The sequence below is a fragment of the Leopardus geoffroyi genome, chromosome B1, assembly GCF_018350155.1.
Source record: "Leopardus geoffroyi isolate Oge1 chromosome B1, O.geoffroyi_Oge1_pat1.0, whole genome shotgun sequence".
In the NCBI taxonomy this organism is placed as follows: domain Eukaryota; kingdom Metazoa; phylum Chordata; class Mammalia; order Carnivora; family Felidae; genus Leopardus; species Leopardus geoffroyi.
Window position 1 is genome coordinate 152357495 of NC_059327.1, and position 21659 is coordinate 152379153.

The 21659-nt window shown below is 33.4% G+C and overlaps 1 protein-coding gene across 9 annotated transcripts in view; it reads left to right on the forward strand.

Moving 5' to 3' along the window:
* The window catches only part of EPHA5 (EPH receptor A5), a 344908-nt gene that overhangs the window by 260869 nt on the left and 62380 nt on the right, over nucleotides 1–21659 (forward strand). For 6 of the 9 annotated variants that reach the window (XM_045473882.1, XM_045473884.1, XM_045473888.1 and 3 more), the window contains one exon: nucleotides 4629–4734. In XM_045473882.1, the coding sequence (XP_045329838.1) occupies nucleotides 4629–4734 (106 nt within the window). The remainder of the gene's footprint in view (nucleotides 1–4628; nucleotides 4735–21659) is intronic. The other 3 variants (XM_045473883.1, XM_045473885.1, XM_045473889.1) reach the window with 1 other exon arrangement.

A 21659-nucleotide genomic window follows, 5' to 3' on the forward strand; every position in this document is an offset into this window, starting at 1 on the left:
CAAAAATTATCGCTTTGATCAAATTGTCTTAATCAAGAAAATGAATAGATAGTTACAGCTGTGGGAGAAAGACCCCAAATTTTCAGCTGGGCCTTCAAAAACCCTCATAATCTGGCTTTAACAAATCTTTTCAGATTCATGATTATCTAAATATATAGCTAAAATGTGGAGAATATCTACACAATATGGAGTATGAGAAACAAAATGAGATAAGCAACATGACTTCTCAGTACATACTAGCTTAAAGTTCCCCAGGATAATGTAAGTATATAGTTATTGAAAAATAAACATTATTTACTAAAGAATATTAGTGTCTATAATTAATATTCTTTTAATAGTAGTGTGTTACATTGCCCCAAATTTGCTTTTAAGCATTCCCAAAACTTTCCTTAACTATTCTTCCAAAAATACATCATGGATTAAAAAAATAGGAAATGTGAGTGACTAGAAATTTGTTATCTTTAAAGATTAAAAAACTTAATGATATATTAAAGTAATAATCATGGATCATACTGGACCTCTAATTTTTTTCCCTCTGGTGCTAAAGAATGAAAATGTATGAAGGCATTGACATTACCTTATCAATTCTATATATTTTCAAGTTAGTTGATATATTGGGGATATAATTGATGCTGTCAGGGCAAACAATGAACAAATAGTATAAAATCTTGATGAATTATGTTTTATTAGAAATAGCTCACAAAATAATTAATACATTTGAAATAATAAAATAATTAAAGCCCATCAAGGAACTTAGGAAAAGCTGCACATTCTTTCTTAAAGTTTATTTATTTTTGACAGAGAGAGAGAGAGAGAGAGAGAGAGAGAGTGAGCATGAGCTAGGGAGGGGCAGAGAGAGAGAGGGAGACACAGAATCTGAAGCAGGATCCAGGCTCTGAGGCATCAGCAGAGTCTGACACAGGGCTCGAACCCACGAACCATGAGATCATGACCTGGGCCGAAGTCAGATGCTCAACTGACTGAGCCACCCAGGCACCCCAAAGCTGCACATTTTTAAAAAAATGAAAATGTATTATTGAAATTCTTCCTCATAGGCCTTTGATTTAATTATCTAATATACAAAACTATCTGATTTAAGTGAACGGTAGAGGAAAAAAGGTAAATGTGAATGTTTGTGATTTGGCATTATTAACAAAATATTTTCATAAAATGTATTAATCATTTGAAATTTTTAGTATGCCATTAAAAATATTTTATTGCAAGATAACATCCCATACCTAGGTGCATATTTTAATATATTGTTAGATTACATCTTGTCAATTGTTAAAAATGAAGCATTTGACAATACTAAGCACCAGTATTTTTTTTCTCAAAATTAAAAGTTTGGTTAGCCAGAATTTGCCCTGTTTTTATCCCTACCTCTGATTAATCATGCCCCCTTTCTCCAAAATGATATCTCAGAGTTCCCAAAATGGCCCATTGAGACCAGAAAGATTTGTTAGAATTTGTTTAAAAGGGCTTTTGAAGTCTAGATGGAGAATTTGGGAATTTTTTTTTATAGGTAGTAGGCATTTATTAAATTTTTGATCAGAGAAACATGATGAAAGTGATTGGATGTTTATGTGAACACATAGAAGGCAAAGGGAACATTTATAAAACCAGTGAACAATAATCCAGTAGATTTGAATCAAATAGGTGAGTGTTGGACAAAAGAAATATAGTTTGTGGGGAAAAAACAGAAGAAACACAAAAATGTTTGGTAATTAATGGCCAAGTAGGAGTTAAGAAAAATTCAGTGATAGTTAAAAGAAACCAGAAGAAAAGAGATCAAATTAGTCTGGTTTGTGGTTTGATTTATGGTGTTTATTTATTGATGTGTTTTTGTTAATGTCCTTGGGGTGGATGTGGTATAAAAATGCTATTTGTATATGAAAATGAATCCAAATAAAAGGAAAGTAGTTTTTGTTTTTGTTTTTTTTTAATAGGGTCATGCTTTGAAGTGAAGTAAAGTAAGAGTTGTAAATATAAATTTGGGACTCATGAGCTTAGAGTTAACTGATGTCATAAGCATAAAAGTACCCATAAGAGGTAGAGAGAAAAGGAAGCAGGAAGGGAGAAAGACAGAAAAAGATTAAAGAGTAAGGAGAGAAGTGTGGAGGATCAGGAGCATTCATCAGGAATTGTTCATGAAGAAGATGTAGGGAGAGAATGTGGAGCCAACAGAACTGACAAAGTAGTGCTACAGTGTGGGGGAAAGGGGAAAAATGCCTCATCTGATGTTCTATAAACCAAGATGAAGCAGAGCCTCAAGGTTGAAGTTTATGTTCAACAAAGGCAAATACCTTATGATGCATGGCAAAGTAAATGGAAGAATACTCATTGTGTTTAGCAAGAATGTCATGCATAGAACTCAAAGGCAGAAGAAGATAAGTTGCAGAGGGAATTTAATAATGTTGGTTATCAGATAATAATAAATAAGAAATAAATAAAAATAACAATACTGCTGTAGATAACAATCAAGGTGTTAAATATGAAAGAATAATTCGATAAAGCAGAAGATAACAATATGTAAAAATAATATCTACTAATTATTTAAGGCTGTCAATAGTCGAAGCACTGTGCTAAATATTATCTCTAAACAGAATTATAATGATCCAGGAAAATTATTCCTGTTTGGAGATTAATGAAATGAGCCTTGATAAAGTTAAATACTTTGCTTTGGCCTATATCCCTAGTAAATGTTGGACCTGTTTTCAAATTTAAGTTGAACCAACATCAGTAAGTTTAGGTATAAGGATTTGTTTCCACTAAGAACAATTATCTATTCAGGCTTGGAGGTAGCAGACAAGTAGCCTATAATTGACTCCTGGATAAAAGATCTCCTGGAGGGAGACCTTTGAAGGAGCCAGGTCTTGGAAGAGATAGGAAGGATTCTAACATTGGAGTTAGGTGAAGCAAAGGAAACTACATAACCATCCAGTTTTTTTTAACCATAGAGTTCAGACTTGATTGCTCTTTAATCTATACAGTTTAACATTATTGAAACATGAGAAATCGTAATAGATTAGTGTTTTGAGAAAATGAGGAAGACTCATTATGATGATTTTGTTAGGAAATTAAGAAGAGAGAATAAAAAATATTGGAACAGCAGTTAGAGCCTAATAAAAATAACATTGAATGTATGTGGACCATGTCTGCATGATTTTTTCTAGAAACATTACCTCTTGCCAAAAAGAAAATTAAAGAACCGAGAAAAGCAAAGCTATAAGTAATCTGAGTTTAGAGACTAATAAAGCAAACCTTGGGGAAGGTTACTAGTGATAGTGGAGTAGCTTTGCCCTACGCATTTATACTGCTCAGCAGTTTTAAATTCCCTACCACAGATCTCAATATCAGAGAATAAAGGAGAAAATCAAGATAAAGAACCATTGAACTGCAACTATTATTATCCAAGAAAAGGGAGGGTAAGAACATAGATTTAGACTGTCAATAAGAGTCTTTCTTGTACATGAACAAGCTACTAGTCATATTGGGTCTGAAGACTGGTCTAAAAGATCCAATTGTAGATCAAATGCAAGAAGTGGTCAGAGAGTAAGTCAATTTTGGTTTGAAAGAATCAAGGGAGAGGTGGCAAGAATAGAAAGGGAAATGTTTGGATGTCCAAAACTATTGATGGGGCCAATAGCTGGTAAAGGGTTCTAGGAAGCAAAACAGGGAAATTATAGTTGTTATTACTCTTGACGACTTAAAATTTGTTAAGAAGGGTAACTAATGCCACTCTGAATTAATCAAAGTGATGATTTTGTTAAACAATAGCATGGTAGGTATCTTATTGAGGGTTTCTTGAGAACATTAGTAAAATTAATTTTGCTCTGTAGCGTTCTTATTCTAACACAGTGCAGATATCAGCATGAAAGAAATATCCCCATACTTATTTAGGTACAACTATCTTAACATGTCCGTATTCCTTTTATTATGGTAATTGTACAGTTAAAATATATAATATTTCATCTAAATCCATGTATTTAAAAAAGATGATGTAAATGAATTTAATCTTACTGTAGACTTCTCAAAGTTCTAAGTGTATGTCTTGATATTTTTCAAAAAGGAGTCCTATATATAAAGTATACTCACGGATGATATTCTGCTAGAAATTACGATTTTTAAAATTATATTCAGAATATGATATTAACTTCACTGAAGCCATAACCGCAATATTTTGGACTTCAACGTATGTCTATGGGAAAAAAACCCTGTGTGAGGTGTCAAGATTTTTCTCCTAGAATCAGCCACATGCAAACTCTAAAATGTCAAATCTCGGATACTTAGCACCTCCTGTTTAGAGTAAGGACTAAGTTTCATTTTATCTTGCAAACCTAAGATCCCTAGATAAATACTATGCAAACAATTACATTCATTTTTTATGATGACAAGGAAATAATCAGTGACTTAGTGATTCTTTCAAATTTCCATTTGGAGAGTAAATATTTTCTCCTAAAGATGTCTTTTCAATTACACACCATTGAGCAGAGATATTAGGGGGAAATCTCGGCCAAGTGTGGGTGAATTGTTTAAACCATGCATCGATTACCGACTATTAAGCAGCTCTTATTTGAATGCATATGATCTCTTTAACCGCGGGCTCCGTTTTCTGTGTCTTCTATCAGCAGTTGCAGCCTCCAGCGATCAAAGCCAGATTCCTATAATTGCTGTGTCTGTGACAGTGGGAGTCATTTTGTTGGCAGTGGTTATCGGCTTCCTCCTCAGTGGAAGGTAAGAGAGGAAGCTGTGATTTTGAACTTTTGCAGCTGATCTCTTCTTTACCTTGATCTGACCATTTGGCTGTTAAGCACATCCCAAAACAAATCAGACAAGCAAATATGTCAGTAGATAACCACAATATAAGAGATATTTTTAAGCCTTGCCTTGTCCATATGAGGGCTAACATTTAAGCACACAATTTCTCCTTTCCAGGTATGCTCTCTTCACAAGAGTGATTAATAACTTGGTATTATTGATTCTATCTTTAACCATATTTTTTCTGATACAGTTTTTTAAATCTGATTCATTTTGTCTCAAAAATATTTATAGTCATTTCAGTTTTAGTGTTAGGGAAGACCTATGCCTGTGCCTGGTAGATATATAAGAATAATACTAATAATTCTACTTAGCCAGGATTCTTTCCTAACAGGGTGATGGATATGAAGCAGACACTCTGGAAAACAGAGAAATAAACAACCCTTTTTAATGACTGCTTTTATTTTCAGCTTCTGGATGATTTCAGCCTGACTACATCAATCATAGTGTGTACGGATTCGCAGTGAATTGCACTGAATATTGTATCAATAGATACATTAACATATGTGTTGCACATCTACATTTTTTATTGTGAACAAAAACAAGAGGTAGAGACCCAAAAAGAACTTCTGTAGAAAGTATTTCCTGACACTGAGCTGAGCATAATCAACCTTCAGAAAGATTTTTAAAATAACAATAAGCAAATGAATCAAAGCATGAGCGCACTGTATCCCTACCACAAACATGTTTCCATTTTTCACTAGGCCACTGTCAGAATGGACATTCAGTAATTAGTGCCATCCATTTGAAAATGTGTTGGTGTTGGACTATTGCAGAAAACTTGATGAGAGTCTTCATGGAAATATTTAGACTTGCACAAATATGTGAAATTGTTATGTAAGGTCCAAAAAAAAAGGTCAGGAAATCAATATTCATATTAATTTTGTTACTGTTCTACTTACTTACTTTTGACTCTTCAGCACATATTCAACTCATAAATATACAGAATTGGGCACTTTTCAATATACTGCATATTATATTCTAAAAAGATGTATAACTATAGCCTTAAATTACAGTAATTTATTTTCATAAAACATTGTTGAATATATTCCTTTGAACATCCTTTCTTTTTGTATATGAAAATTCCTTTTCTTCTAGTTCCTGTTTATTTAAGAATGTTCAAAATTTTCTTAAGAATATGTATAGAAATCCATCACTTATGTTTAATGCTAGAATAGCAGTGATGCACTTTTAGAATTTCTAGGTAGGAAGCAGTTTGTGTTCTTTTGAGGACAGCTAGCCTATTGGACCAGAAAGCTGGCTGGCTGGTACCCCACTGTTCGTTTTTCTCTGAAGTCACCTGGGGAGAATGCTCTGATGATGTCCCTGCTTCCTGGGAGATAAAAATGTTGTCATGAAAACTTGCTCAGATTTTGGTCAAATAAGATAATTGTCTGGTAACTGTTAAGGAGCCTTCCACGTGATATAAGCCTTTTCTACCTCCAAAGGGTAGATAACTATGATACAATTGCAGAGCTGGTTTGTAATATCATTTCTTTACTTCTGACTGAGATATGAGTTGGCTTCTTCATTTCCAATAAATCCGGAAGTGTTAGTTATAGTTAGGGACATGGGGATTATAAGAAGATGCTGTATTTGTTATGTCCACACTTAGAGGAAGTGAATAAAACAGAAGGAAAGAACAAGATCTAGAATCCAATAAGTCTATATGTTTGAGGGTTTATTAAAGGACAAATCAAATATATATAGAATATATCTTATTGTATACATGGCCACAGTATATTTATTTAACCTAAGTATTGTTAATGTGAATTTACTGATGACATTCAGCTATGGATTCTTGCTTACTTGTATGTGAATCAGCCACTGTTCTCAAAAATTTTTCTTCCCCAACACACACACACACACACACACACACACACATACATGTATACATATGTATACAGATACATATGTATCTGTAACATTAGATGAAGTGTTTGAGAGAAGATTCAATTTACCCATTACTTGGTAACTGAAGGATAGCAATGCTCTAGTGTCCATGTGCACACACACGCACCACATAAATTCCATATGTACTTGGATTTGCTGCATGAGAATAATTAAATTTTAGTGTAATTTCTCAGTTGTACTAGAATCACAGCTACACCCAAGATACAAAGCTTAATTTTTAACAGAACTAAATCTGTGACTTGCTAAGATAATTTTTTGTATACATTGTCTTGTAGAAGTACATTACTTTTTAAAAATAGCAATACCTTATGAATTTGTGCATCATGTATTCATATTAAATTTTTCTTAATGGTACTTACTATACAGGGACTAGGAATTTCCAACTTAAGGGAAAACAAATTTTATCCCCCAAACTCTGAGATTTATATTTTTTTTACCAGCAATTTTTTTGCATGAAATTTTCATTACTTCATTTTTTGGAATGGATATTCTTGAATTTAAGGGGGCATTTGTCTTATGATAAAAACATATCTGGCATTTGTATTTTTCATGTATAAGTTATTTTATGTTGTTTTACATAACTATACTTATTCAAAAGCTAAATTAAATGATTCTTAAAGGTCTTTGCCTATCTCATTCAAGACAATGAGCTTCATAATTTTTGTCTGGACTAAGAAAACCATATCCATCTCATAGTACCCAGTGTCCTGTATTAACTCAATAAAGATTTGTCAAATAAAGGAAAACATAAATGAAGAAATGTGGCCAAAACCTAATAATATGTGGGAAATTATTTATGAATACTGACAAATTATTGAAAAAAAAACTGTTCTAGGAATGGTCTGAAGACATTGAATTATATATGTTTCTCCTTCCTGTCTTTGCCAAAATATGACTGATAAACATCCACAAAAATATGACTTTATTCTCTCACTCTGAACTTTTTTTTGTCACTTTTTAACCTCTTGACTATATTAAAAACCAGATATTTGCTCCTAGGTAAAATGTCTTTTAATTGAAAATAATTTGACTCCTTAGTGGTGATAAAGATGAATTAATTTTTATACATTGAAAAAATATTAATATCACTTGAATGTAATATATATTGGAAATTTATATCGTTTGGACCCTGGAAAAGTACGTTTTGAAGACCCATATTCACTGGTGATTTGTATTTCTATTCAGACCAGATCAAAAAAAATGAGGATTATAACATATTGAATACTATGGGACTAATCTACTTCAAAGAAAAAATTATCTTTTTTATTCTAAAATAAATTGAAAGATAAAACATAAATCAAATATAGAGACTTTCTAATCTTTTTAGGCTAAAATTGATTACACCGAAACCTCTTGGAGTCTTTCTACTTAGATAGAGTTTAAAATAATATAGGCAAATATCCATCTTGAAGGAAAAAGTTCCATTTAAAAAAACAAAGAATTATAACACCTTAGGATTCTATCAATCTTAGAATTTGTGTGATCTTCCTGTTTAAAGGTGCTAAATATTCCATAGAGCATTTTCTGCAGGGTTTAGATTCTCATTTTTACTTTCTTCACCATTAATTTTAAATGGATTTTTTATTGCAGTACAAAACAATTGACATGTCCTTAGCAAACTATGAGCTAATTACCCTAGAATGGATATAAATTAAACCTCCTGATATGCACAGCATGTTGTAATTGTTTTTTAATCTTTCTCTTTTATCAGTAATGACAATGCACATTGATAACTTTCTTATTATATACTAAGTTTATTGAGTTTTTCCCCTTATATATACTACTTTATAGATATAAATTATTTAATGAACAAACTTTTCATCACTGATTGTCATCTCCACACTTCCAGTTACATGTTTGAGAAAGTCTTTTTTTTTTTTTTTTTTTTTTTTTAAAGAGAAGTTTTTTCAACGTTTATTTATTTTTGGGACAGAGAGAGACAGAGCATGAACGGGGGAGGGGCAGAGAGAGAGGGAGACACAGAATCGGAAACAGGCTCCAGGCTCTGAGCCATCAGCCCAGAGCCTGACGCGGGGCTCGAACTCACAGACCGCGAGATCATGACCTGGCTGAAGTCGGACGCCCAACCGACTGCGCCACCCAGGCGCCCCATGTTTGAGAAAGTCTTTTACAGTGTCCTTCTTCTATCTTCCTTTCCTTTAAAGATGATCTTGATTATATTAAGTTACTTTTTTTCCACCGTCTCCATTTCAAGCTTGAGGCCTAATTCTTGATTACTGGATACTTCTTAACCTGATATAAAGCTTAAATTAACAGGACTTACTGGTACTGAACATATAAAGAAAAACATCTTTCAGCGTAGAGAAACTATTTCTTCTTTGAACCTTGGTCAACATTGACAACCTGGTTTTAAACCATATATTTTAATACTTTGTTTCTGATCCCTTATTTATTACACACTCATGAATTTATTTTTTAAGAAAATTGCAGAGATTTGATTTTTATTTCAATCAATGTATGTATGCTCAGGAGTCAAAGATACAAACATTATATACATGCACTCCCACACATTTCCACTTATTTTTGCATGTAAGTACAAAGAAGTTAAATCTGTTTACCAGTTTTAAAAATGGAAAACAAAATAAAAAACCTATGGGGTAGACGAAAAGGTAGAAGAATTTCCTCAAGCTGCTTAACCTTGGATGTGATTTTAAGATTACTAATGTATGACTTTAATACTATGATGCTCCTGAGATTATAAATTGAGTCTGAGTCACGGCTTATTGTAAAAATGATTATTTTCTCAGCGAGAGATCTCCCCTTGTTTGTCCTGTTCGTGTTCAAATCCTGTAGCTCCATGTATGACCGCTAACTCTTATTTCTCTCTTTGTTTATTAAATAATTGGAACTCAACTGACTTGAAATGTCTCATAGTTTTCTGAGGCAAAAATTCTTCAGTGGATAGTGTACCTGAAGGCTAACCTATCAAAATTAAGATACTGAGACCATGTTAGAAATTTCAAGAAAAAAAAAAAAAAAACTAGTAGATTTAGGTAAGATGTTGCTTCAGGGTTTTTTCGTTTTTTGTTTTTTTTGTTTTTTTTTTTACTTAAAAATACTATTAAAATTTAGCCTTTTGTAAATTGGTTCATATCTCTTAATGTATAACACGTTGTAAATGACATATTCTTCAGATATTACAAACATTTATTGAACATCTGTTGCACATCAAACACCAAGATAAGTCCAGGCATGTGAAATAAGAAGGTAATGTTCTTTTCTCAAAGTGTTTCCACGTTAATTTCGTGGTCAGATCAATGGACAGAATTTCATAAATAGAATTACAACAGCTATGGATAAAAAAGAGGGTTTAAATTAGAATCCTCCTAAATGGTAACTTTTTTTTTTCTTTGTACCACAATGGTGATCTGATTCATTAACTAAAAAAAAAAAATGAGTTCTTATTACATGCCTGTCACATTTCTTATGTTAGGAAAAACAATGGTTAGGAAAAACAGTGGTTTTGATGGTAAAATCCACTGGACTTAGAAACTTTCCTTCAAACTTATTTGGAGTCAAAATAAAAAAAAATATGCAGGCATTTTGAGTGTAATTTAATTCAGACAAGTGCCAGAGCTCTGCCTACTTTTGATATCAAAGCATAAAGCTTCCTAAGTGAGTGATTTTTAAAGGGCATGAAGTATTATAAAACCTTCAGAGAAGACTCTTTGCCTAATGGAATAACACAGTAATAATGGTGGTAATAATAAGTACAATAAGGTCTAGCATGAATTACATACTACCTACTAGGCATTGTTCCAAGGGTTGTACGTGTAATATTTCACACAACTATGTCTCAGTATTAGTTGTATCTTCAATTTATGCTTGATAAAATTATCTTCTTTCAGTTTTTTGACCATTGTAAAAATGGTGCAGGCTTGAGGCTTTTGCACTGGCTCTTCCTGTGGCCTAGAGCTCCCTTGCCCCAGAGAAGCACGTGGCTTCCTCCAGCTTTCAAGTCTTTACAAAATCCCATCCTCTCAATAGAGCTAACTAAAATCATAGCCCATGATTCCTTCTGCTGCATATCAGATCTCTCTTACCTTGATTTGACTCTTCATGACACTTAATTGCCATTATATTACTAAAAGTATATTTCTTGTGTTAATTTTTTGTCTAAAGATCCAAGATGGCAGAGATCTTTATCCATGGGTTATTTTTTTCCTTCTGAGAAAATGTCTAGAACATAAATTACTATATACAGTTAGTTAGTGGGGGTCTGGGGCTTGAATGCAGCTCTGACTTTAGGACTTAGTTCTTCATTAGACAGCTTCCCCCATGACTTGTAAAGCATTAAACTGTATGATCTTAGTGAAACTCTGAATTCTTGTATACAAAGTCACTGATTCTCTATTGCCAAAAATAATGGTGTTAATTAACATTTAAAACCTTTCCAAACTGATCAGCAATATATAATTCTATTTATTTATTTACTTACTTATTTACTTACTTATTTATCTTGAGAGATAGAGAGAGACAGACAGAGCAGGGGAGGGGCAGAGAGAGAGGGAGAGAGAGAATCCCAAGTAGGCTCCACCCTGTCAGCACAGAGACCAACCTGGGACTTGAACTCACATACCATGAGATCATGACCTGAGCCTAAATCAAGAGGAGGAAGCTTAACTGAATGAGCCACCCAAGTGCCCCTAACTGGTCAGTAATGTAAATAAAACACCTCTTAGAAATTAATGCCAGTGATTTCTTGACACTAAGGTAAATAAATAATATATTGGATTGTAATGAATTATTCACCAGTCCTTCACTGGAAAATTGTACAGATAAGTTATTTATTCTAGAATCAACACATTAAATATCACCAACTTTATGACCATTCCTCATTTTGTGAAAACTGATTAATTTTGCCTCTGTGTTTCCTCAAAACTGTTTTTTTTTTCCCCCAACTGAAGTACTTTTAGTTCATCATTCTATATATGTCTCCTCTGATAGATATGTGCTCATCATGAATAAACAGATTATAGTGTAGATTCTCAGTGAATGCCCAGTGATCTCATTATTGGAGGAATGAAGTTGGAGTTCGGGGTTCCTGAAAATACCTTCCAGCATTACCACTATGTTTTTTTTTTTTTTGACCTAGACTCCTTTGGTTGCATATGACAGAAGCCAAATTCAAAGTGACTTATTCTAAAAGAGAATTATAGATCATATAGGTGAAACGTTCCAGAGATGTATAAAAAAAAAAAAAAAAAAAAAAAAAAACCCAAATCCAAAGTACAGACACTTATTGATCTAGGTACTAAGATAGTGTCTGCTATGCAATATGGAGGCACATGATTGAAGAGTGCTGTGGCACAAATGTGATATTTAAAACCACTCATCAAAATGAGGTTATTTGGATGGAGCCCATCAACACTGACACTGAGAGTGAAAGAGAAAGATCTGGTGAAAGCAGACTGAGGAGTGGCCCTTGAGATGGCAGGAGACCAGACAGTTATTGGATCACTGAAGAAGGAATGGTCGCTGTATTGACCCCAGCTCTGACTTTAGAGTTCTTGCTTTTCACTCTCAGAGCCCATATGGTACAGGTTCTGACAGGAACCTAAAACCCAGCTCCACAGACTTAAGTCAATTGATAACACTCGAGACCTTAACTAAGAAGAGGATGGAGAGGTTACACTGTATGGCCCAGCACGGTAGGAGCTCACACCTGAATCTGCAGACAGGGCCAGTCTCATACACAGCATAAGAACTGAAATTGTGGAAAGAGGCTCTCGCTCCGTGCCTTTTTCTTATGCTGCATTTCATCTCTCAGTATTTAAACCTTACCCACATGTCAAGATCTACATTCAGCATCATTTTCTATCACAAAATCTCCCTTAATTCTCTTAGCCAAAGCCTTTTTCCTTCCAATGAAGTCTCAGAACAGTATATCAGTAGTTCTCATGAAATTTAACACTTTCAACTGCAAATTATAGTATATTGAGTAAACATCTTTCTTCTTCAGTAAGTGAAAGATAAAAGATAAAGATTTCTGTGTCTCTCCACATAACCTACCTCATAAATTATTGAATTAAGGATAAACCGTACATCAGTCTCCATTTGAAGTGCTTTGTCTCGTTTTTTTCCTATTAATGTTGATAGTTTGGAAAATAAAAACTGTTAGCAACACTGATAAGAGTGTAATAGAATACCTAACACATAAATGTGCTTTCTTCCTGGTTACTGAAATTTCTGTGCTATCACAAAATAAATGCAGTGATTTCAAAGAAGTATTACATAGGAAGAAGAAGTCTTCACTAGCTTATTATATTCATTTGACATCTGGGCATCCAGATGCCAGAATGATGATACACCTGGTAGCATCAAGTGGCGATAGTTTTTATTAATAATAATGTAGGTCAACAAGCTTGATTTCTCTCCTGATTCTCTTCAGATTATGAGTATCATGAATATGTTAGTATATTTAGCATTTCTAACATCATTACGATTATGTAGTTTCAGAACTTGGTACGTTTTGGTAAGAAAAATATTGTGTGGAAATATTTTGTCTCATTCTATCCTAATTTAAAATAATGATAAATAGCCAAATATTTATAATCACACATGTAAATACTGATTTTAGCAAAGCTCTCATTAAAAGCAAATCTCAGTGGCTTATGAATTAGCAGATGTGACTTTATGAAACTGTAATAAATCCAGGCATGTGTATTGATTTAATATCTGAGAGTTGTTATTCCTTCTATTTTCTCATGATTACACGCTTTTTTCTTCAAAGGCTCTGAATCAAAGATAATTAGAGAGAAGATCATAATTTATTAATAACTGACAAATGGGGATCAGGACACAGTAGTGCCAGAAAGACGAGGAGCATAGCAACAACTAATTGCCCACTGTGGGAAGTAAATCGTCCTAGGAAACTGAACCCAAGAGAGTTACTGGTTCAATTGCTCAACATTATTGAATATCCCACCTGCGACTTCTCACAGATCAAACACGTAAACATCACGGCAACTCTCAGGAAGTTATATTGAGGCAAACATTTTGGAGGAAAAAATCTATGACACGGAGATAAGTTAATATCATTGATTTGCAAAAAAATATTATTATAGCAAAGAATCTAAAGACTCAGATTTCATCAAGTATGAAGCATAGAGCAGGTCAAAAACCTAATACAAGAGAGCAAAATACACTTTTTGTCTGAAGCTCTATTTGCCCAAAAGCTCTATTTCTATAAAATGTGAAAGAGAAAATGCTAGCATGCCAGCAGACACTATGCTCTGACAGAGGACTCTGCTAGGTTTCTGGGAATCTTACTACATCTCTCAGAGCCCACACAGGCTCTCACAGGAACCTGATATCCAGCTCTACAGAGAAAAATCAATAGCACTACGCTATGCCAAAGGGTAGCCCATCTATTCAACAAAACCCCGTTAATTTCCTGAACCATGTCTAGGAATATATCCATTGCTGAAAAATGAAGCAAATGGCAGTAAAATGTTCCAAATGATTTTAAACTCCACCTGAAAACCCCATTTGTTTAAGATCTGTGCTCTTTTTAAAAACTTTCATAAACCTGCAAAGAAAGAAATGTTTCTAATGGATTAGCAACTCAATTTCAAACAGCTGCATTCTTTATTGTTCCATGTAGAGGAATTGACTTCAAATATATCTGATGTCTGTGGTAGTTTTAGTGCTACAAAACATATTATATCCTAATTATTTTGCTTACCAAAATTCTTTTTACTATCGCTCACTCCTTGCTTCTCATTATTTCCTACTCCCCTGACTTTTTAATCTCACAGAAAACTGGCATACTCCCCTGTGGTGGGTCTTCGGCATGCATTTGCTCTGAATAGTCTACAGGCATTACTCTGCTCTCTTGAAGCCATCAATACTGCATAACGTCGAATTGTAATGATTATTTGGGGCTTTTGTTCTTTAAATCCCTGTTTTATTTGGTTATTTTTTTAAATGACCCATTATCTTTTCTTCCCATTCTTATGGTCTGGCATTGGGTTCCACATCTCTATCATGGTCATTGTTGAGTTCTCTTGAGCCAAGGTAGATCGAAAGGCCAGAAAGATGGTTGAAGTTTATTGTGGGTTGTTTGTTTGTTTGCTTGCTTTTTGCCTGCTCTTCACACTGCCACTTCCATCTTGAAAGATAAGATATCAAGTGGGGAAGGTGGGACCTCTTTGTGGTGTTTAGTGAAGGAAAGACTGTCTATTTTTTTAGGTGTTCTTAGGATGGTCTTACACCAACATTATAATTCGTCTTCAGTGTCTCTCCAGGCTGAAGCTTTCATAGGATTCAAAAATTCTCTCGAATCTCGCAAGCCCCTCTTCTCCACCTCCAAGAGCTCTCCATACCTCTGGCACTGAGTGACCCTAGTGCCACTTGGACACTTCTATGCCTATTTCATTGATTTTCCTGAAAGAAATGTGCTAGGCATTGTTTTAAACTGATTATACCCATAGGTGATATATAAATAGTGCCCACGTTAAAAAAAACGAATCTGAGTTTCAATTGAAGTCATGTAATTTTGCTTGTTTATTACTTTAATCATTTAATACTTTGATTGATACTTTCACTATTTTGTACAAAGAGATATCTGGCACAGATATGGAGAAATAGTACACAAAAGAATGTAAAGTAAACAGAACATCCAATCACAGAGCAAATATTTAAACAAACATGTTTAAAAATATGTAGAAATATAAAATTAAGCGAAATATTTTCTGCTAATATTATTTTTCCTAGATACACTAGAATCTTACTATAAATCCCCACTGCTAAAGTTGTTTGTGACATCATATATGCCAGTAACACATGCTACTTTTTTAAGGATACCAAGTTCAGCATAAATATTTTAACAGTGTAGATATTAAATCTGTAGAATTATTCTGGTTTTCTTAATTTTCTACAAGTATAATTACCAGGAAAAAGCCAATCTACAGGTCCAATCATCCTCAGGAAAATTTTAAGGTGAAATTGAGCCACCCAAATGACTAATTTCTGTCCTATCGTGAAAAAAGTGATGTAAAAATCTAACAAGTTATCATCAAATCAGCATGAATTTAATATGTACATGATAAGTAATGTTGAACTTTGATTATACATAAATTTTGATGAGACAAATATATGATAAACCAGAATTTTACACTTGTATGATGTTTTCTAGTACATGAGGACCTCTTGATGATTTATTTTGATGTCAATATCTGACTCTTTCTGATCTAGTCCTATTCCAGCTCTTTCATGTGTACATATTGTGGTCTGCTAGATTTACCTCTTCTCTAGCCATTTGGAATGTCATGGCCAAGATAAACCCAGCCTTTCTTGGAATCTGAAAAAACTATAATTAATCATTTCAAACCAGTGCTAGTACATACTCCCCAGCTCCAATAGGAAACTAGCTGTTTTTTTTAATAGTTTTATAATACAGTCATTATAGATCATTTTTACTCCAAATGTTTGTATTTTTCATCATTTGAAAATTAACTTAAACCTTATGGTTGCTGGATGTTAACCAATGGCGTATTAGTTTTTATTTATTACTTATTTTTTTAATTGAAGTATAATTGACATGCAATATTATACTAGTTTCAGGTGCAGGACATAGTGTTTCAACAATTATATGCAGTATGAAATATCCATCCTGGTAAATCTAGTTATCATCTGTCACCATACAAATCTATTACAATATTATTGACTGCATTTTTTTATGCTGTGTTTTTTGTCCCCATGACATTTACTTTATAACTGGATGTTTGTACCTTTTAATCTCCTGCATCTATTTCATCATCCCCAACCCTCCTCCCCTCTGGCATTTTGAATTCCAAATAGATGTCTATTTTACCACCTAATATTTTTCTGCCCAAGTTCTGAGGCTTGTAAATGTTCATTCCAGAAATTGAAATGGAAGGTCCTTCTGAACATCTCATCTCTCTGGTTGGAACCTGTGTAGTTTGGCCCTTTGTTTCCATCAGTTCCCAAAGCCAGGGTGACTGGAACCAGTTGCTATGTCCCCAACCCTCTGAAAACACTCCACTCTAAGGGGACTCCTAAATAACCTGGTTTGGAAGTCTATCAGGGATCGTCTCAGTACATCATATGTCCTGAAGTGAATATCACTGTCAATCCTGCTTCCTTCCATCTGCTCACCCACTGTATGATAATTCCTGAGACCTCAAATATGCGAATTGCTGGGCTGCTTTAGCAATGCTCCAACATATCTTTGGCTTTAGATTAATGGCCATTCCCTTACATGAACGTCCTGATTTTTTTGACCTTACCAAGATCTCTTGCTGCCAGCCTTTTCTATACATTTCAGTCTACTTTTTACACTGTGTGTTAGTTAGTTGGCATGGTTACAATGATTGTCCTAATTTCTTACTAGCTGGTATTTTATTTATGCTTGCATTTCTTAATTTTCTGATTAAAAATTATATAAAATATGCAAGACAAAATGCAGGAGGAAAATTAATCATATTTATCCACCAGAGGCAATCAATATTCATGTTTGGCCATACATACTTAAGATCTTTACATATATATAGTTGAGTTCATAATTTATAATTTTATTTTCTGTTTTTCTTTGACGTAACATCATCATATAAGGTTTTCCTGTGTAAATTTTAAAAGCAAAATTTAGGAAGTCTTTGATATTCTAATGTCTAACTTTTCCCATATGCTGTCCCTTTGGTTTTGTTTGTTTCTTTTCTTCTGTTGTCATTGTTATGAGGGAGAGGGGTTGATATTTCAATCTTTAATGTCCTTAGAACATATTTGTATAATTCAATGTAAGGATAGTGAGTACAAATATTTTTAAGATTGTTGATACAAATTGACAAATGTATCAAATGACAAATGACAAATTGTAAATCATTGCACGAATTACCATTCCCCCAACAGTGTATGACACTACCTAATGGGTCACAAACTAGCCAGTCTGTTAATTTAATAGAAGAAAAATATTCTGTATTTTTAATTGCATTTTTTTATTTTTGAAATTTAATAGGCTTGTTAATATATATGCAATAACTGTACTCATTAGTTATTTTATTACATGTTTTATAAATTACATATGCATGCTCTTTACCCACTTGGACTAGTGGAATCTTAGTTCTTTGTATACTAAAGACACATCATTAGAAGTATCAAGATTTGTTTACTTTTTAGTAACATTTGTTTTGCATGTGATACAGTTGTTAATTGTACCTTGTGGGGAATCTAAATTAATATTTTCTACAAATTTATGTAAGTATAAGCACTGTTTATCACTCTCTCCCAAAATTGTTTTAGGTCTTCACCTGTAGTATATCTTAAGTAAGTGTCTATATAGATATTCTTTTATCTATACTGCCTCTGGGCTAGCAAAACATTCTAATCTAATTTGGTCCAGGATCATGTTAGTTTAAATATAATTTTAAAATGTGTCTCATTGTTTGGTCAAGCAAATATCTGTTGGGAAATCACATATGGTCATAATTTTAAAATATAAAATATTTTATATAAGTACTCTTATGGGTCCATACATTGATATACAATTGTATGTATAAAAAACAATTGCAATCATAATTGACCATTGTTATATATATGTGTATATTAAAATAGTTAGCATTTATTACCATTATATTCAATTTTTTGAAAACTTTTTAAATGTTTAATTATTTTCAAAGAAAGACAGATAGCCTGTGCAAGCAGGAGAGGGGCAAAGAGAGAGGGAGAGAATCCTAAGCAGCCTCTGTGCTGTCACCTCAGAGCCTGCTATGGGCTTGATCTCATGAACTGTGACATCATGACCTGAGCTGAAATCAGAGTCAGAGGCTTAACCAAATGAGTCACCCTGGCATGCCCATATTCAAGTTTTAAAACTTATGGCAACTTCTGTAATATATGATTTCAATGTTACTGACCCGTATGAATAGAAAACAAAATGTGCTTACATGGAATTTGAATAGTTTGATGTGAAAATGAACACTTAGTTTCTTGTTAAATCAATCTCATAATTAATTCAGTTCTCATGTTTATCACAAAATAAACACAGTTCTTATATTTTGATAATTTGAGTATACTTCCACAATTACTTTAATTATTTGAGTGTGAAATAATTAAATTTAAACATTAGTCCTTCTAACTCCTCTACCTTATAAATTTAATGCTGCTATAAATGATTCAACTCTGAAAAAATATTCAACAGCCATAATGGAGGGAGCTAAATAGGTCAGAACTTACATAGTGGCTTATTTCTTTGATTAATATCTTCTTTTTTGACCCACTCATTTTTAATTGATATTATTCTATATTAAGACAAATGGCTGTTTAAAACAAATGTTACTATGCTTAAAATATTTTTTTAAGCTGGCAAAATTAGCATCACTATTTTGCAACTTTATCCGTTCTTAGTTTTTCTTCTCTACTTCTCTCAAAATAAATTAAAACCTAAAGTAGCTAAGCACAAGCAGGTTAGTCATAAGAGTCATATACTCTTCTCAAAGAGGTTTTACAGATAGACCTGTTTCAACAATGAAATGACTGGGAGGGAAAAACTCAGTGGAAGGAGCTCACAGTATCTTTCGGTTTCTATAAATGGAGGTAATTGATGTTTGCCCAGTGACGGCATCATCCTGTAGGAGAAAGCAACATGATTCAGTATTTTGTGTATCAACATTATTATTGTGCCAGAACAGAACTAAGATGCCAGTTGATTGTGAGGATAAATCTATGCAATTTTCCTGTATTGAACTAGTAAAGTTATCTCATCTGTGGAAATAAACAAAAAACACCCAAATGAGAACAAGCAAAGGCTATTTATTAAGAAGTTGCTATAGCAAGGGAATCAGCCACCATAACTTGCATCTGGCAGAAACCCAACGGCAGGAAGTGGAGTGTAAAGCTTTAAAATGAAGAGAAGGGAAGGCTACAGTTTTTCCCTGATTGGAGGCTATTGGCATGGGATAGCTGGAGGTGGACTAACTAGAAGCGGAACATCCTGTGGGATTGCTTGTGGGGGCATGTTTGGTGTCTTCTACTTAGAATGGACAAAAGTTAGTGAAGCTGGCATTTATTGATAAAGTCTGACTAATTGACCACTCAGGTCAGTTGCTACAGAGCTTGTGGTTTAGCCATTGTCCCTTTGTACATTCAGTCTCTCACTTACACATTTCACTAAATAGTAGGACAGGTCTTTTTATAAGCTGAGTGTTCAATAATGAAGAAAAATTAAAAAGGAGTGAAAAATTTAAGGAGTGCAGCCATGAATATACTGTGAATTGCTTTTAGTAAGTGATCAGATAAATAACTATTTAAAATAAGTAACACTCTGAATTTTATAGGTTAATGAAAGAAACCATGTAATTTTGCAGTGAGAGGATAGAAATTGTTTAAGAAGAATTTTGTTTTATCAGACAAGTTAAGAAATGATATGTCTTTCCAATGCCAGAAAACAGGGATATAGGAAAGAAAAAAAAAAAAAAGAGGGGGGAGTGAAATTGAGACAAAGGTGAAAATTTTTTTTTTTGCATTTTTAGTGGTTCTTAATATCAAACTTTTCCTTTCCCTACCTGTTTGCCGATTTTTGAGGTCAGATGTCAAAGTTTATAGTTTGTCCCCTACCTATGCAATGCATACCAGGTTCTATTTCCTATTTGCTACTTGATGAGAAAGTTGAGTTTTCAGCAGATTATAACTGGACTGATTGAGAGTTTGTCTATCAAATGCACAGCAAGCCAATAAAGACTGACACCAAGCTTCTGCAGTGAAAAAAGATAGGTGATTTATTGGTGTGGTACTACATAGGAGAATAGGAAGCTTGTCCTCAAAAGTCTCACACTCCCTGATGGCTTGCAAGTGAGGATTTTAGGGGCAAAATTTGGGGCAGGGGTCTTTCGAAAAGGTGGACACCATTTACCAGAAGCCCAGGAGGTCATGTTAACAGGTGTTCTGGCACCACTTCTGCTTGCCAGAGGTCTCTTCCATATCAAGAGACTTGAAATCAAAGAAAGAAAAGAAAGAAAAGAGAAAGAAAGAAAGAAAGAAAGAAAGAAAGAAAGAAAGAAAGAAAAAGAAAATCTTTATTCTTCCTGTTAGAGACTTCATTATATATTATATATTATATATTATATATTATATATCATTATATATATCATTATCATTATCATTATCTATATCATTATCTATACCTATATCTATCTTTAGGATAGTGCTGATTAACTACTTATCCTACAGTTTCTTTGAATAATAAGCAAGCATTCCTTTCTCTTGAGCCTCAGCCTACATGTTCTTTAGCCATTTGGGCCATGCCTAGGGTGATATGATTTATAATGTACATTTTTCCATCTGACAAGAGCTGAGAAGATGGATACCAGCTTCAAAATTAAAACCAAAACATCACAGATAGTTGATAAAAGTATGTAGTCCAAATATAGTAAAAAGACATGTGTTTTATTGACTATATCTAAATTATAGCTTACATATATCTATATCTATATCTATATCTATATCTATATCTATATCTATATCTATATCTATATCTATATATTTCTACATATGTTCATGTATATGTAAATACATATGTCATATATAAATGTATACACATAAGTGTATAACAATATAGTAGGGACATCTAATCTTCAAATTTGAGTAATATAAAAACATTTAAGCGATGTATCAAAAGGTGAAATGTGATTTTTCTGTTCAAAATATTGCACCAGAGCAGCCTTTTGCATAAGTACTTGATAGATCCTGTAACACCTCTTTTTGCTATGGCTCACCAAAGTAGATTTGTCTGACCTTGGTGACCTGTAGGGTGTGCTTTTTTAATGGGATTTGAGTCTTTGATATGCTTCCTACTTTCATAGCATGGGCAGTTGAAGAGTAACACATGTCATTTCAATGTAACGGTTAGTATTGTATTTTTAACAATTGGTACAAGAATAAATAGAGGG